The sequence below is a fragment of the Opisthocomus hoazin genome, chromosome Z, assembly GCF_030867145.1.
Source record: "Opisthocomus hoazin isolate bOpiHoa1 chromosome Z, bOpiHoa1.hap1, whole genome shotgun sequence".
Classification (NCBI taxonomy): domain Eukaryota; kingdom Metazoa; phylum Chordata; class Aves; order Opisthocomiformes; family Opisthocomidae; genus Opisthocomus; species Opisthocomus hoazin.
This window is the reverse complement of record NC_134454.1, coordinates 76,296,874-76,315,317: the sequence shown is the minus strand read 5'-3', so window position 1 is coordinate 76,315,317 and position 18,444 is coordinate 76,296,874. Positions and strand designations below refer to the sequence as shown.

The 18,444-nt window shown below is 36.2% G+C and overlaps 1 protein-coding gene across 4 annotated transcripts in view; it reads left to right on the top strand.

Moving 5' to 3' along the window:
- The window catches only part of NIPBL (NIPBL cohesin loading factor), a 173,146-nt gene that overhangs the window by 101,982 nt on the left and 52,720 nt on the right, over nt 1–18,444 (top strand). For 3 of the 4 annotated variants that reach the window (XM_075411749.1, XM_075411746.1, XM_075411747.1), the window contains 2 exons: nt 2,108–3,712; nt 17,390–17,572. The exons of the other annotated variant lie outside the window; for it this stretch is intronic. In XM_075411749.1, coding sequence (XP_075267864.1) covers nt 2,108–3,712; nt 17,390–17,572 — 1,788 coding nt within the window. The remainder of the gene's footprint in view (nt 1–2,107; nt 3,713–17,389; nt 17,573–18,444) is intronic. 4 annotated transcript variants of the gene reach the window in all.

Below are 18,444 nucleotides of genomic sequence, written 5' to 3'. Positions count from 1 at the left end.
ATAAAAAAGCTGACTGACATTTTTCTAAGAACAGAAGTTTCTCCATTTGTGTTTCAAAATTTAAAGAATTTTAATTTAGAAATAAAGTAGTGATATGTGTGGATGTATGTGTATTAACGTGTATGTTTAAAAAGAAAGCAACGAACACATTTGAAACCTAGTAGTCTAGGAGCTTCTACTTCATGACCATGAAGCTCAGTGAGGTGAAAGCCCTCTTAGTCACGGGAGAAAAGAGATTTTTTGTCACTGCATGTAGGTTTCAAAAAAATATATTCTTTTTAATCAGCACTGTAGGGAAATTAATCTATGTAAGTTCTCATATGAATACAACAGTTGTCACAGTACAGAAAAAGCAAAAATCTCCATGCTAAGAAATTGCACCTTTGATTCTTTGACTTGGCAAATCTATTTTGCTTCACATGTCTATCATAAAGTTGACAGGCATTCTACAGGTTTTTGTTGAACTTTGAGAAGTTCCTTATTTGCAGTCGACCAGTTTCTGCATGGAGTTTATTGTATCTGTCTTTACTGTCTTCCAACCATTAAATGTTTTCCATGTTGTTGGAGTTTTAGGAAGTTAGAGATGTACGAATAGATTTGAGAATGAAAATGATGGGGGAAAAGCCAGTTCACATCACTGGAATTGACAGTGTGTTCTGATGTTAATTTTGGAGATGATCCTTCAAAGTTTTAATTTTTCTAACTAAGAATCTTCTACAAATATAGAAGAAATTAGAAGTCATATGTCAGAATTCTGGTTTACAGTTTGAGAGGGTGGTATGGCTTTTTTTTTGATTAGAGTTTATTTCCCAATTTCTTGATTGCATCCTCCTTAACTATTCATTGTTCTGTTCCCAAAAAGAGAGCTGGCTCTTTGCATCTGGTGATAAGGCACCACAAATCTAGGCACAAAATGAGTTTTGTGGTCTAGACATTTTGACAACAGATCTACAACAGAATTTCCAACCTATGTTTAGTTATTCCTTAGACTTAAAGTTGTATTCCCTGATTCCAAAGAAAGTCATTGTTTTTTTTTGAAAAATTACACACTGATAGTTAAGAAATGAGAATGTAAATCTTAGTGCAGGTATGGCTTTTGGTTTTCATGGCAGAAATTAATTTTAAGAGTACCATCTTGGTAATGTAAATAGGTTGTAGTTTAAATGAACAGAACATACTGTTTTGGATACTTCCTTGGGCTTCTCATTTCTATGAATACTACCAAATCACAGGGGGTGTGGTTGGCTCATTTTATTTTTCTGCATTGTACTCTCAGTGATTTTTTTAGTGTAAAGTGAAAGGCTTATTTCAGAGTCAGGCTCTTCACACTACGTAAAACTATCACTGAACTTTTTATTTCATCCATGAAAAGCATTATGGTTGCAAGGGGAAAATACTCAAGCTTTCAAGTGTGTAGTGGCCCCCCGCCTGATAGGTACATGTTATGGTGTAGACTCCAACTCTTTGTATACATCTTTGCTTCAAAAAGAAGCATGGAATGTTGGAGTTACTTTAATAATTTTTGTTCATTGTTCTTGTGTCCCTCGCTAAAATATGTGTGAAGTCCAACTGATGCACCAACCCAAGTAGGGAGAACTTCTGTCTTGATCATTGCAGATCCTTGCGTAGTTCATGTGTAATGAAGCAGGCTGAATCTGCAGAAGAGAATCTTTTATAGCAGTATTCCTCAAAAAGTGGTTGTGGAGGTGCACCTTAACTTTCTCTTTGCAGACATTTGCTTCAAGCATAATTGATTAGTTTGGGCTTTTTTTTTCGTGTGAGGAGGGTTTTTTTGTCTTTATGTATTGCAGCTGCTTTATTAGATGATTCTTTTGGGAATTATACAGGAACTTTGATTTCATGTGTTTTGAGGGTGGGTTTTTTTAATGACTGATTGGCAGACTGACAATGATTGATAATCTGACTACATTAACAAATATTAGCTAGAGAAGTTCTGTTCCTGCTTTTAAATTCAATGGATTTTGTTGTGTGTGCACATACATGCTGAGGAGGATTAATAGGTGGGAGTGGAGGGGCATGAACATTCTTGCTTGGACATTCACCAGTCTATACATATAATTTGTGCTTTTTCTTGCTTAACTTGCAGATAAGCCTCTGAAGAAGCGAAAACAAGAAAACAAACCACCAGAGTCTGGAGGTGCTACTGGAGGAAATAGAGCAGCTTCTCAGGAGACAGGTTCTGCAGGAAATGGGGCGAGACCAGCGTTGATGGTTAGTATTGATCTGCAGCAAGCAGGAAGAGCAGACTCTCAGGCAACAGTAACTCAGGATTTGGATGCCATCAAAAAACCTGAAGAAATTAAGCAGTATAACGACGGGTTTGTGTGTGTTCCCCAAGAAGACACTGTTGGAATTCTTAAATTTAAACCTGAAAACCATCCTGAGATTTTTCGGAAAAAGTCAGACTTTGAGAGTCAAAAGATGGATATCCAGCAATACGAAAACAGACAAATGGAATTTCCGCAAAATGAGAGCAGGCGGTTGGAAAGTAAACACAACGAGAACAAGCAGTTAGAAGCTAAATATGAAAGCAAGCATGAAAGCAGACAAATGGAAGGGAAACAAAATGAGAACAGACAGACAGAATCTAAACAAAATGAGAGCAGGCAAATGGAGGTGAAACAAAATGAGGGAAAACAAAATAATGGCAAACAGGAAATAAGACAGAGGCCCGAAACACCGAAACAGAAGAGTGAAGGCAGGCCCGAAACACCGAAACAGAAGATTGAAGGCCGGCCTGAAACGCCGAAACAGAAGATTGAAGGCCGGCCTGAAACGCCGAAACAGAAGATGGAAGGCAGGCCCGAAACGCCCAAACATAGACATGATAATAGGAGGGATTCCAGCAAACCATTGTCGGATAAGAAAATTGAAATACCTAGGCATAAACTAGATGTGAAATCTGATCCTTCAAGGGTGAAACCTGAAAGTAGATCTGATCCAACAAAACAAAGGCCTGATGGGCGTTCAGCTTCTGATACACCGAGGCGTGACCATGATAGCCTTAAACAAAGATCTGAGGACAGGGGGGAGTCAGAGAGATACAGAGGAGACCCATCAAAGATTAGAAGGCCTGAATATTTGAGATCCTCAAACAAAAATGAACATGATTCTAAGCATGGTATTAAATCTGATAGTTTGAAACCTGAGAAATTTGAAAGGAAACATAGGCACGAGTCTGGTGAATCAAGGGAAAGGTTTTCTTTTGGGGATCAGAAATCAAGACCTGACAGCCCTCGTATTAAGCAGGAAGGTAAAGGAGATTCTAGTAAATCAAGACCTGATAAACCTGGTTTTAAATCACCCAACAGCAAGGATGAGCGAAGGACAGATGGTAATAAGAGTAAAGTAGATACTAATAAAGCACATGCTGACAATAAAGCAGAGTTTCCTAGTTATTTGTTGGGGGCAAGATCTGGCGCATTGAAACATTTTGTCATTCCAAAAATCAAGCGTGATAAAGATGGCAATGTTACTCAGGAGTCAAGGAAAACTGAATTTAGAGGTGAACAGAAGGACAAGGTAGAGAAGATTGGGCTAGTTGAAGATCTAAATAAAGGAGCTAAGCCTGTAGTTGTCCTTCAAAAGCTTTCTTTGGATGATGTGCAGAAATTTATTAAGGATAGAGAAGATAAATCAAGGGGCTCTTGTTTTAAACCTAACAAGAACAAGTCATCCAAATCTAATAAAGGTAAGATTTTTTTAATGTTAATTGCATTATATCTTTCACACTGCTGTTCTTTTAGATTGCTACTTTTGTGGTTAGAAATTAAATGCAAACTTTTGATAGTTAGTTTACATGCTTGCTTATATGGTAATTTTGAGGAACAAAGCAAAACTTGTTTATGGGATTGTTGTTATTGGAAATCTTGCTACAGTGAACCTGAAACAATTTATTTACTGCAGGGCAAGTATCTAATGTGGGAACATCTTAAGCTATACTTCAGCTACATTAGTTTAACCTGGTAATTTATCCAGTGAAGCATAACTGCTGTATGTATGATTTAAACTGGTTTAAGTGTATCTGTATAAGGGTCTGGTACTACTATAACTAAATACATGGTGCTAGAGTTGTGGGAAATACTATGTGTACAAACCATGAGATTCTTTTGTATTTTTAATTGGAGCTGAAGTGAGGTTTTCCAAGGCATGCTTTGACATCTGCCTTTCTTACGCTATAAATACAACTCTCTTGAGGAGCCTCCACACTTGAGGCTGTGTGACAATAAGCTTACAAAAAGGTTCAGACTTTAGGAGAATTCAGACATTATTGTCTCTAGGGTCCGTTGTATGCCAAAAGAGGAAATGAGCTGGTAAGCAATTGGCTGGCATTTTCAAATTAGTAATATGGACAGGAAATAACTCAGAATAGTTTGTAGGTTTGATATTTGGTTCATTGTCTCTTCTGCAGATTTAACACTTTTTTTATAAGATTGCGTTTCGTCTTGGTGTTCTAACTTAGGCTTCTTTGGTTTCAGACTTTAGTAGATAATTTTACATTGTGAAATCGATGTTACTAACTGGTCAGGGTTCTTTTCTTAATGTTTAGCATTTAAAGTATTTAAATTTCTTACACAGTTATGTTTATAGTGTTGTTGTGTCTCAGAACAGACAAATAAAGTGACGGGGGAGAGGATTTCAGGTGTATGCAGGGTGATTTATGAATGCAGTTCCAGGTATATCATGAATTTGAGATTAGAGTGTTTTCTTACATAGTTGGTCTGATAAGAAATTGTGTAGAAATCATCTTTGTGAATGTATAACTATATGTGCATGTGTACAGATGTGATATCTGTATAATGAATTTTATTGTGCTACATCGGTTCTCTATCTACTAACCTGTTTGTATTAACTCTTAAAGACTTAATAATTCAGGGTATATATTACTTATTTGTAAAATATTAGCCTTCTTGTTAAATGTTTTCTCTTTATCCTGGAAATATGAATATTTCCCCTGTCCCTCTTTGAAGTTCAGAGCAGGCAAAATTTCAATTTCTAATAATAGGTGTCTAGAATTAGATGTAAAATTATTATATCTTTATTGTCTATTTAGTCTAAAGATTTCACATGAATCCTTCATGTTCTTGATAGGGAATACTGAAAACTTCCTGGTGGAATTCAGCTCTAGTCTCGGAAGAATAGATTTTGAATTTACACAATTGTATGTGCAGAAAATCAGTAATTTTAGAGCTCTCAGAGCCATGTACAGTGCATGTATGCTTTCTAAAATGTTTCTGAAGTATGTTTTTTTTAGTCTGGATTGAATGTGGTTATTTTTGTAGAAAGTTTTAGTAATGTGTGTAAAGGTTTTAATGGCTTTTACCTGATTGGCATTGATGCTGGTAGCTGTGTCACACACATGAGCAACACCTTCATTTTAAAGTCAGGTTTATAATTTTTCTGCAGTGTTTTTTAATGTATTTTTTGTTTTCTGAAGTTATATATTTCTTACATACTCTCAAATAACTTGGGACATATTTTCCAAGGAAAGAAAATGTTTGACTCTGATACCAGTGTTTTTGCTGTTGTATTTAGAATAAGGTTCTTACAGTGATACTAGGAATAGTGTTCATGGAAAGAATAATGTTGTAACTGTGTTTCTTTTACAAATCATGTTTTGAGTGTTCAGCCAGGCAGATTTTGGAGAAAGTGCCTTTGAACTTCAGATTTTTCCTGTGTATTTTCAGTTTTACATTTTTTCTGCCCAACTTCCTAATTCCTAGAATATATTATGCTAAATAACTAGGTGAAATCCAATGTTTGAAAAGGTTCATAATTTATAAAGGTATCTCTTCATAAGCCGAAGTCTATTTGTGAACAGCTTACTGATATAGAAAATATTGATGCCATTGCCACAATGTCCTCACACCAATTGAGGTAGTGTTCGCTGTTTTACTCTGTGCCATTTTTAGTTATAAACATTTTAATACACTAGGAAATGTAGTTTTCATAAACATTCTTTATGTAGTTCATCCTATATTTCTTAATAGATTGTAGCAAATCTTTTCTAGTGTTGCCTTTTAGCATCATTATTCCACTTCTCACATCCCTCTTATTCCATGTAGCTTAGTGTATTTTGCTTTATCTTTCCTTATTTTACTTCCTTGTATTCCTTGTCCTTTGTTTTTGCTTTCTCATCCATCCCACCCCAGGGAAATGTCTTCTGACTTTGTCATGTACATCATCATTGCTGTGATTTATCTGAAATCCAGTTTAAAATAGGATTAGTTCAGCTAGTTCAAAACACCATTTAGATAGCCATTCTGTCTTAAGGAGCTAATGCTCATTCATTGTAAAACTCAGTAAAATTGACTTGTTTTAAGCTAAAATAAATGCTTTGCAAACTGGAAGTCTATGCAACTTTTTACATTGTTTCAGTAAATTTTAAATTTGAAAATCGTACCTTTATTGTGCATGTGGATAAGCCTTGCATTGTATTGCAAAAAGACAAAGTAACATTTTAATCAAGTTTTATAGACAGGTTTTAAATATTGTTAAATTATCGTATGAATGGGAGGGATAGCAGTAGTATGCGACTGTTAATATTTAATCATCCCAACAGTCTCTTTTGGCATTTGCAATGAAGAGTGACTTTTTTCTCTGTCTCCTGATCTTTGAGCATTTTTCTGAGAGGTTCACTCGAACTTAGAGGAAAGTCATGAAAATATGTTTTGTACTATTTTTGTTAAGGGGTCTTATGGTGAAATTTTGTGTCCTGTTTTGTCTGGCTCAGAATGAATTGTAACACTTTTATCTTCTGGTTTTAACATCCGTGAATGCTGCTTATCCTAGTTTTAATGCAAATATGTGTTGTTGGTGGATCCATGAAACCTTTCCCTTCGAGTTTGTGTCTGCAACGAGGAGGTCATGTTTGCTGTCCTTTCTTTTCAGAGCTTCAGTAAATACCTTCTCTGCTGCTTCTTGGAGCTATACTTATCAGCTATGTTGGGATGGGAGCTGTTAACAGTTTCACAGTTACTGCATTCTGAACAAGACATTTTCCTTTGTTAAAGTATGAAACAGATATGAGTAGTGAGAGAAACTGTAACTGTGTGTGCAAGGAGATGTCTGAGTTGGTTTATAATATGTTTGAAGGATTACTTTTCCAAAATAAGCGTCAAATATGTAATGCAAGTTTTACTTCTGTGACAAATGAGTGCGTGTTTTTTAAGAGTTGTGCAGAAACACCTTTTGGGTCTTCAAATATCACCTAAAAAGAGTTTGTTGTTTAAAAAAAAAAAAATCTGATCTGAATGCTATTGCTTTGTTGTGTAGCTTGTTAGAGGATTTCATTATCTGTACAACACAGAACTCTAAACACAGGTTTTTGTTGCTTGCTACAAGTCTTCCTAAATATACTGTGTTCTCTGCTGCTATGATCTGAATATTGAGTGAAGATTTGCCATTTCTTCAAAGGTGCTCTTCATATGTATTCTTACAGGATCAACTAAAAAATATACTGCCTAGTCATCTTCATGTGGTAGAGTTAAAACAATGCTTCCAGATTTTTCTGTGTTCTGTCCTTTTGTGGTTTGTTGGGTTTTGTTATTTTGTGTTGTTTTGTTTTTAATTCCAGGTGACTTTTTGAGAGCCTATAGTTACTATAACTTGGTATTTGTGTAACATGATGGTCCATCTTTGAGTTCTAGCATTGCTGGAAATAGTCTCACTTGTGAAGCAGAGTCATCAATCAGGTGCTTGTCTTTTAGGTAGGACTGACAAGAAAAGGAGTCTTCCAGGATGAAAAGCTGTATCCAGATTGTGTTGGTTCAGTGAGACAACATGTGATGTGTCTCACAGACTTCTAGTTAGCACAGCAGAACTACTCACGAGTACTTTCTGGTACAACTGAAAACTGTGGACAAAAAGGGAGTATCAATTTTAAACATTTGTTTCAATACCTTATGTACAGGACTTCTAAAATTGGCAAATCTTTGAGATAAATTGCATATGAATATTAATACATCAAGTAAATTTTAGAGTTGATTCAATTTTGTTTCCGAAGTAACGATCTCTTGGTGCTGAAACAGACACACTGTTGTACTCACTGAAACGAGTGGGACAAGCAACTGTGCTGCAAGGAAATAACTGGAGTAAAAATGTATTTCCTTTGGAAAGGAAAAGGCTGCAACTCAGCTTGCTTACTACAGGTAGTGCTTTTGAAAAGATTAGTGTTCTAAGAGCCTGTAATTCCACAAATCTGAAACTTTAAATTACTGTCTGGGAGTTCCAGGTAGCAACTGCATTTGCATGTGAGAAGACCAGAGAAATAACCCACTAAGCATCTTGCATGTGCATGCACCATGTCGTAACATTCTCTGAAGTTCTACAGAAAATTATACCACATTTCAGAGAAAAAAAAAGGATGTATTTCATGGTTTTACAGCAAGAAGTTTATAATGATTCTTCTCAGCTGAAGTCTTTAAAGCTTCTCTTAAACTGTAAATTTAACTGGAATATTAGAAAAAACCCCATTACTTTCATAAGAATTCTACAGTCTTCCTGGTTTTCCTCTTTTCTAAGATACTAGTGACTACCTGTTTCCAGTTTAACTGGACTAGAAGAGGAGCTGGCCATCCCTTGTGGCATTAGAAGTATTTCAAGATATGCTGGGTTTGCAGAGGATCCATTTTAATACACACGTTGTCCATTTACCCTGATTAAGTTTTTCCTCCTTTCTGGATCGAACAGGTTCACAGTTTGAAAAATATTCCAGGCATTGTTTAGTCAAAAGCCAAAACCAAACTGTATATAAGCCATTATATTTAATAGCCTGGGAAGATCTCATTTCTCTATCATGCTTTGCACCAGAATGGATTGTTCCTACTTACAGGGATTTTTTAGGTATGGTGTGTCCGTCCTATCCCAGAAAGTATGTTGGGATTTGTACGGGCATTAGATATACTATCTGGGGCCTTAATTTTTGGTTCTAGTGTTTCAGAAGTAGATGGTGGTTAAACTGGTATCAGTAGACAGCAGGAACTCAGCTGTTGCACACTGGAGTCCTTTCTCATGTTGATCTGTTACCACTACAATAGCAGACGTTTTCAGTGCAGTGGTCTGCCTGGAGGCTGCCGGAGTTAGTTCCTGCATTAGTCTTTGCCACTAAGGTAGATATTCCGATTCTTGCTCTCATAGATGTTCTGAAGTTTTCTCTGTCTGGTAAGAGTGAACTTTGAGCAGCACATCTAGTTCTTTGCAGCAACAATAAACTTGACCAAACCCACTAGTTTCATTGTACTTGGGTTCATCTGAAATAGAATGCTTTGTCTGTTTGCACATTTAGGAGTGCGAAAAATTACTTTGGCACATGCAAGTGATGGAAATTTATTACCTGATTTGTCGGAGCAATCTGTTGAAAGTCTGAAACTGCCTTTGGTTCATGGGCATGGATGCTTGATCAGGTTTCTTACTTCTGGGAGTAGCTAAGGCTATTTTCCATAAATAATTTTTGCAGCAATGCATTGCAATACGTAAAAATGTGGGGCAGCAATTTGTCTGACATCAATTACAATATGCAGTGCAGACCTGTTCATGTGACTGAGTATCTAAAAATGCATGTTATTTCTTGGCGTATGTGCAGGGATATGTGCTCAAAATTTTTTTGTTTGAATTTTCTTCTAAACAAAGGGTAAATTTAGCAAAATACAAATGGGGAAAAGCCTCACATTTGCTTCTTGGAAATTAACTTTTCTGTTGCTCAACTTTTTCAGCTGTTTTACGTGACGAGTTTTGTGTAAGAAAATTCAAACTGTTTACTTGAAATTTGAAATTTGTTTTTGCTCCATGGGAACATTACCAATGAACAGAAAAGGATGAGACCTTTTTTGTTCTTCAAATTGTCAAACTGTTGTTTGCAATAAATAAAGGTTTCTTAAATATACCTACTGTTTATTTGTCTTTTGAGCAACTTGCCTGTAGTATTTTGTATTAAAAACTAAAACATCAGCAATCTGTTGTTGTTGCTTACGTAATTAAGTTACTTTGAAGAAGCAAAACAAGAGTAGCTTCATGTGATATTTTCAATGATAAAGGCTGAGCATGTTGTCATCATAGAGTGAGGAAAAAGGAGATCTTGATGTGCCTGTAGTCACAGATCACATGTAAATCATGGCATTTGTTTTGCCTATTCTCTGCAAAGATCTTGGTTGTATTATATTTCTTCTGTAGGAGGTTTTTCTTTTATGAGTAGAAAAATTATGGAGTGTAATTTGATGTCATTTAATTAAGGTCTTTTATCTTAGGTGAGGCCCCATGGCTCAGTTTTTAAATTAATCGGAATACTTGGCTGGAAAAATGCATCAATCATAAATTTCAGATTCCAAACATTCATAGTATCAGAAAATTACATGCTGTGTTTTTCAACTGTACAAAACACCTTAATTTTTTAATATGATAATTGAGTTGCCTTAAATTTCAATGCATGTGTTCAAAAGCAATGACAGTGAAATCCAAAAACAGTCCCCTGACACTAATTCATAAAAGTGAGGGGGGTTGTGCAGCACTGCATTTATTTCAGTTGCCAGTCGTGTTCCATTTTACTCTGAGTACTGCTATATTTTTTGTGAAGTATCTTGCAAAACTAGCCTGCTCTGGCCTCCTTTTATCTACTTTTATAAAAGACAAAAAGTCAGTGAATAGTAATAAGGAATAAAATAACTTCTGGCTGTAGTTGCCACAGCAATCAGATAGCTTGAAGAAATCACTGATACCGATGTAAATGTGAGTTCTCTTGGCATCTTTGGAGAGTGTGTGTTGTCTATATTCCCTGCAGTCTGCCTGGATCTTTCAGGGTGCTCTTTGGAAATCTCCTCCCTCCATCAAAACATGTTTCTTGCTTTTGAGAGTATTTTGTACAATTGTAAAATCCATTTTGAATCAGTGCTGCTTAGCCACGGGCAATGATGACCTCTGCTGTATTATGGAATTACACTGTTCCTGTGTCCAGATTCTTCTGTGACCCACCAGCCTGGCTGGGTCCCATTTTTCAACGCCAGAGCTAAGGACTGGACTATAAGCAGGGAATCTAAACCTCTTCTTTCATTTAGCCCAAGGCTGGGAGCCTTTCCTTTGTGCCAGTATTGGGGCAGATCAGGAAAAATTACTTTGAAAGATGTGTTCAAGCAGGTTCTGTGGAAAGATATAGGACATAATTCTTCCTAACACTACTTCACTCCTCCTGCCAAATTTGTTGCAGCAAAGAATCCCGTGAGTACAGTCCCTTGGGTGGTAGTGAGGGCATCTCAGCCTCCCACCCTCTTTCTGGCATGAGCTGAGCTCACGAGTTCTCCCTTAACACATGTAGTCAAAAGCTGAGGGTAAGGGGCTCAATAGAGGGTTGTATCCTGTTTATAATGTGTAGCTGTATATCCTTCCATAAACTTTAAGACAGAGAATGAGAGCGGAAAGAGGAAAGCTGCTGGAACAAATGCACTGCTGCTCAGATTATTTTCACCAGTATTCATCTGATGGCATGTTTTTCAGCTGATGATATGGTATTGAGATAAAGGTGGAACTTCTGTCTTATGAGCAGATGGACCTTCCTGATACCTTAAATTCCTCTTTGAGAAAAGGATTGCAATTTCCCTGTTTCCCCTTCTGTTCTGGAAACTCTCCAGGGCACAGAATTATTTGGGGGAGTGGGAAGCTGGTGGGCAGGGGACTCGGATCACCAAGAACTCGGTGCACCCATGTAAAGGGCATAACAGAGCATTTTAAGGGAGAACATGATGGAAAGGAAATCATTAAATTTGCACAGCAATAACCAAAAATTTTCAGCTTTAACCGGTAAGCTGTTCATCAATCACGGGTAGTCATGTGGCCCTTTGCACTGTAGTGCTTGACTGCTGTACTGTAATAGTACTTAACTATTTTAAAAGGGTGTTTATTTTCCAAACATCCTTATAAAGTAGAGAAGTACTTTTATCCCCTCTTTTTTCTTTTAGTTCATTGTCTAAAATGCAACCTTGTCTGTGTGAGTGGTTGTAGTAGAATTAAGCTGTGACTCTGTGCTGTTGTAGTTACAATGACATGACTACATCCACAAGAAAGCAGCACTCTTGCTGTGGAGTAAGAGTCTATTTTATTTGGTTTAGCACTGAGTTTGAAGGTTGGTTGAGCTAATCCAAAAAGAAACTGCTGTTCTTTCTGCAGATATATCTGGCATAGGAGATTTTAGCAGTGTAGTTATAGCAGTGACCCAAAATTACTTGAGAAAGTTAGACAGTAAGCTGGTGATACATCAGAGATGAACACCCACTATCAGAAGCTCAGAGAGGACATGTAAGGAAGGTGAGCTTGGCCTCTGTGGAGTAACAGCAAGACTGGATATACTAGTCATCATCAAAATAAGTAGAATCCAGTAGTCTTCTGTGGCAAAAAAGGAGCAAGAGGACAGCAAAATTGAGCTGCAATCTGTAGGTTTTTATTTTTAATGTCAAATTGAAGATGTCTGGCAGTTCATTAGTGTAGAAGTTTGAGAATGTGAGGAGTGGTTAAGCTTAAATTTCTAAATACTGAGAAATGCAAAGTTAAGATTCACATCCTCACCCCAAACAAGTGGCACTGTTCCCGCTTAGACCCTGGTGTGTTCTTTTATGTAATGCCTGATAGTTAGAAAATGTTGCATTTTAAAATACATAATGTAGGTAGAGATTACAAATATGAAATTACATTAACTGCAGTTTTGCTTATTATAAACTATTAGCACACAGAAATCAAAAAGACAATATTTATGGGAGGCTAATTTATGCAAGAGATTTCATTAACAGAAACCTCAGTTTTGAAATGAACCTCAAGAGCAGTTTTTCTTCAAGCACTTCTTCATTTGCCACAATAAATGTATGTGCAAAAATATTTATTTTGATGTCACAAGTATTTTAGAATTAACTGTAAGAGCAAACTGATATGGGTTGTTACCACTGTATTAACTGTCTCATATGGTTATGGAAGTAGCAATTCAGAGTTTAGGTTTCTAGATGTATTTGAATTTTGATGGCTTGTTAGTTCATAGGAAATTGCACCAAAATGTAACCTATACCTCTGTGTTCAATAGTTTGGAAAGCAAAGATAAATCATTACTGAGAAGATAATAGGGTTTGTTAGTGTTGGTTTTGATTTTATGGCAGGAAGGGCCTTTCTGGTCCTGGAAAGCTGACCTAAGCATCAGCAAGCATCATCCCCTTCAAACAGCTGCTGGTTTGAAGATTTTGTATCAAACCAGGTGAAACTGAGCACACTGACTATTGTGTCAAAAAATAATTGTGCTGTCCCTATTTAATGGATCTAGTAGAAGTCCAAGGTGATGTTACCTTTTTCTTCATGTTCAACCTCTCTTGAAGGCATTTATCTGCCTGGATCAGGGAGATCTGTTTGGCTTGCAAATTCAAGGCAAAGCCATTTTGGATCCTTCTGAAGATGAGATATGCATAAATATTAGCTGAAGTTAAGGACTGTTCTGCAAACTAGAAGCTACCCATCAAGTTATGAACAAAAAGCGATGCTGAACTTTGAATCAGATCTGTGCCTTTCCCTTGGTTTTTTTAAGCCATGTGTGAAGAAGGCAAGTACTACATCCACTAGGTATTTGTAGACATCTTTGTACTATATATGGCAAAATCCTTTGAAAAGCTTCCAGACTGAAGTAGAATATGGGAGAAGGCTTACAGACTAATTTATTTTTACCTAAGATTCTCTGTCTGGTCTTTAACTGTATTATATCTTGTCAAGAATTGCTTGATGAGAAAACAATTATCTTGATGGTCAGTGGATCTTCAGTAACAGCTAAAGATTTTTGAATACCCTCTCTAAGAAACCTTTTGATAATGGCAATCAAGCAAAAACAAGAACTTGTTCTTCCTCCAGCAAGCAACTAGTGTGTAAGTCATGAACAACATTGCATACATTTGGAGAAGCACTGGAGAAAAAGTGGCTGTTCATGTATGCAGTTCTTTGAGATGAATTGTTCTTACAGCTAATCTGTGACTTGCCCTTCAACTTCATTAATGTGGAATTTATTAGCATGCGGTTCTTTACAGTGAGACAAAGATTTTGTTATCATGGTACTTTTCTGCTCTTTTTGGTTTGTTTTAATAGTTTCAGCAGCTTTGAGAATATGGGTGAATGATGTTGAAGAACACTGTTGCCTGTAGCCCATTTCAGGCATGTTGTGTACACTGATCACACACATTGCAAAAAATAGAGTTATTCTGTTGATGAGCACAGTTCTTCAGGAAGCTAATGTATTGGGGCATTCTTATTAACTTGTGGAGTAACTTTTTAGTAAAGTTACCTTTTTTCTTGGCTATTTAAAAAGCCATGCAGACTAGAGGCAAATGTGACTGATTACAGTGGAGACGCAGAAGTAGGACCAGGTTTTAGCAAAGTTATCAAAGAAATCGAAAACCTGAAGGGGAGCATACATGTTTTTTTGTAGATACTTTCAAAGGGGATTGTGTTGCATATTCTTTTAATCCTTTTTTAAAAAGTATCCCATGAATTGAAAAGGCATTAGCATGGGTTTTATAACCTATTGTTTGTTGCCACGTGACTGGATTCTTATGGTGAACTAGCTTCTCTTAAATATTTCTTTATTACACTGAACAAATAAACAGTACCTTTGTTATAAAATATGGAGGTATAAAAGAAGGAATTCAGTAAGATATTTCTAGTGAAGATTGGGTTGCCTTGACACGACATAAGTAATAGAGTAGGATAAATGTCAACAAGCTCTCGACTGCAGTCCCACAGTATATAAAATATGTACGGGTGGGGAGTCCTTTTCGATGTATATCAGAATTGTCGATACATGTGCAGTCATGCCTGAGTCCTTTGTATTGCGTGAGTAAAATTTGGTTACTTACAATACTCAACAGCTAAGGAAACTGGGCATGCGGCAGACTTGCTCCAGGGAACATAGTGCCAGAAGCAAAAACTTTAAAGGTGACTTATAGAGAACTTTACACTAATTCTATTTGTTCTCTTTTCTGCTGTTCCCTACTTGAATAAAGAAAGCTTTACATATTCCCTAATAAAAGAAAAAAGGGTATGCTTATGCTATCATCTGCAATATGTGTAACAGGAGAGAGTGCAATTCAAGCATTAGTTGAATTTAGCACTGGAGAACACAGAAAACTTGGAACTTTTGAGAGGGAATTAAGGTTATTTTTCCAAATATTTAAGGTAGCTGGATTTTTATTTTTTCATTGATGTCTAATTAATACTGTGGCAATTGATTTCTTTTTAAAGATTGAGTAGTGTTCTACCCTGGGAACAAAATCAAAAAGGAAAGCAAGAATAGATAATCCAAGGGAGTGGAAGAGTAGTAGCCTATGATATTTGCTTGTTGTTTTGGGATTTAATGCAACTTTTGTTCCTTTACTTTTACAACGCCTTTGTTTGGCCAGATTTACTGTAGGCTTTATGCTATGTGTGTAGTCCCACTGATTTAAATGAAATTACCAACAGTGCATAAAATTGAGAAGATATGTTAGAAAATCAGGCCCTCTAGCAATTTCACTAGTGGAAATTGTCTTAAAACTTGTGTATGTGATTTTTCCTGTAGTCTGGGGCTGGCTGTCAGCGAAGTCTCTGCAGGCACTGTAGAGGCATACAAGAAGACATGAAGTATTAGTGTGCGGACACCACCGCTCAGGTGCACAGCTGTGCAGCATCCAGGTTAGACCTGGCTGTCATCCAGTCAGCTGTTGGTACGCACAGAGGAACTGATCGGTCCATGTTGCATACTTCTGCCTGTCTTCAATCAAGTGCCAAGCCTGCAAAGAATAATCATGTCACAGCAACAACATGGTCAACCACACTGTGAAATGTTTTCTAGCATTTTTGAAAGCAATGTTGAGAATTTAGGTAACTTTGGCAGGTGGTGATTGTCTGAAGATGGCAACTTAACACAAATAAATAAGAGTGACCACAGCATGGGGAAAGCAGGGACAATCGCTGTCAGTATTACTTTATGGATATTTGCCTACCTCAGTTTGAAAACCCCAATAATTTAAGTTAAATCTTTTTTTAAAATGCATTTAAATGAGATGAGTTGCTGAACATACTTGAGAATTATAGAAAAATAATTTTCTGATCATTAGTTTCATTGCTTATAGGCAATAGTTATGGATGTAGATATATGTGAAATCAGTAATATATGAGACTTTAAAAATTTTGTTGGTGGAAACTATTTTGTCATATTAAGGTTGTTCTAATTCCAATTAAAGCTGTTTAAAGAGGGAAAGAAAAAAGAACTAATCTTGGATTAGAAGATAGAATATCAGTGTAAAAATTGAAATAAATTTTGGGAAGTTATGTTAGTGATATAGTGAATGCAATTAAAAAGTGAATTATCATCCAGAAGATTTTTTTTTTTGAGAATTGTGTGTGTGTGTGTGTGTGTGTGTAGAGATTGGCAGGTGATTTCTTCTCTAAATAATATAGTATGCCTTGGGAATGCGAGCGAGGCACTTATGACAAAGATGTTTGTTCTGCTGTTGGAAAAAACAGTTTGGTTATCTTCAAATCTGTGCAATAGGTTCTTTGATAAATAAAGAGAAGACATCAAAAAAACAAAACCCCAAGAACTACTTTTAAATTAATTTGGTTTCCTTGTATCAGTTGTAAAAATTTTGACTGCATATCTTCTTCATTCTGACTGCATGTGGGTCTAGTCGTAGTTTCAAAATGTGATGAGGATGGTGTGATGTTGTCTACCTATTTACCTCTCTGGCAAAGAAACCTGATGTGGTGCAGCTAGCTTTTTGTCTATATTAAAAAAAAATCTTTTGACTTCGCTTGGTAACAAAATCAAGCAAAAATTAGTGTTACATTATAAAACTACTAGTAGGAGTTCAGTTGTCAATGATTTGGCCTGTATTTAGCGATAACACCCCAGAGTTCTGCCACAGATTGTCCCTACGTACTGGAAGAGGAAAGATTACAGTCTTGTGTACACTAAATAATATGAATGATAATAAACAAAACTTAATAAGGCACAAAGAATCCTTTATTTACCTACACTGTTAAAAAAACTGTTAAATTCAGAGGAATAACTGAAATATTCCACAAATAGATTTTGTGGAAGTAGAGCAGGGATATCTTTTTACAAAGGAAATTCACCAGTTTGAATGTGTTTATATTGATATGCCTGGCAAAATATTTTACTGAAGGAAATGTGTATGCAAGTTATTATGTTAATTTCTAATTGTAGTGCGGACAATAAATGCAACTTTAAAAAGAGCAGGTGTATCTACCTGTGGTATTATTAGTGGATATACTGTAAGCAGTTCCTGAGGAAGGACTGTGGTGTTGGACCCTTATTTTTATCTTCAGGTTCACATTTGCTCTTCTTACTCTCCATTAATAGGTAGCATAGATCAGTCAGTGTTAAAGGAGTTGCCTCCTGAGCTCCTGGCAGAAATTGAATCCACCATGCCACTTTGTGAACGCGTGAAAATGAACAAGCGCAAACGTAGCACAGTTAATGAGAAACCAAAATATGCTGAAATCAGTTCTGACGAAGACAATGACAGTGAAGGAGCTTTTGAATGTAAGTAGTACATCATTCTGTTCCTACTGCTAAAGAAATCTAATATTTTGCTTTTACAAAGAGATACACTTTTTTTAAGTTGGCTGCCCTAAAACATATGAAAACAAGTTTGCTGTCCTGACAACTACTTGGCCAAGAACACTTTTTTTTCTTAAAAGAAAAATTACCTGATTTCAATTTGTCACTCAAGGTGAAAAGCAGCTAGTTGTTGAATTTTTTTTCCTAATTACCTTATGGGAAGCTGCTGCCTAGATTTTTTTTTTCTTCAGTTGTACTAGAAACATTTTTATGCAAAGAAAAATTTCAATAAACAAATTTTAAATTATTCTTAGCTTTATTGATAAGAAAAGTGAAGGATTCCCTCTTGAATTTTTCTGACATAATAAACTGAGAATCTTACTGCCCAGAAGTTTCTTAAATTATTTTTTCTTCTATTATTCTCTGGCATATTGCTTGAAAAACTGGAGTTACTTTTTGGTGGGTCCTCAAAATACCATTTGTTGATGATACTATTCTTGAATTAACTATTTTCAAAGGAAGAGAGGAAGCTTGTAGTTAGAATTTTGGTGTGCAATTGGGTAAAGTTCCTAAGTATCAAAAAATTGTTATACGCCTCTAAGTCAGGAAGGTATTTCCTACTTGCTAATAAAGAGTGTGGTTAGTTTGTCGCTATGGTAGTTCAGTTTGCCAGAACTGAAAGGAAACTCTGTTAAAGTGGGGTGGATCGGTTCAATCTGAGTTAACATCTTAGCTGTGTTACCCATGCAGGGCTGCAGGAGAAGTGCCTATTGCTGTTAACCTGAGAAGGCATCTTACTTATAATGATTTTTTCCAAAGCTTAGAGTCTTTCAGTTTTTGTGTATATAAAGATC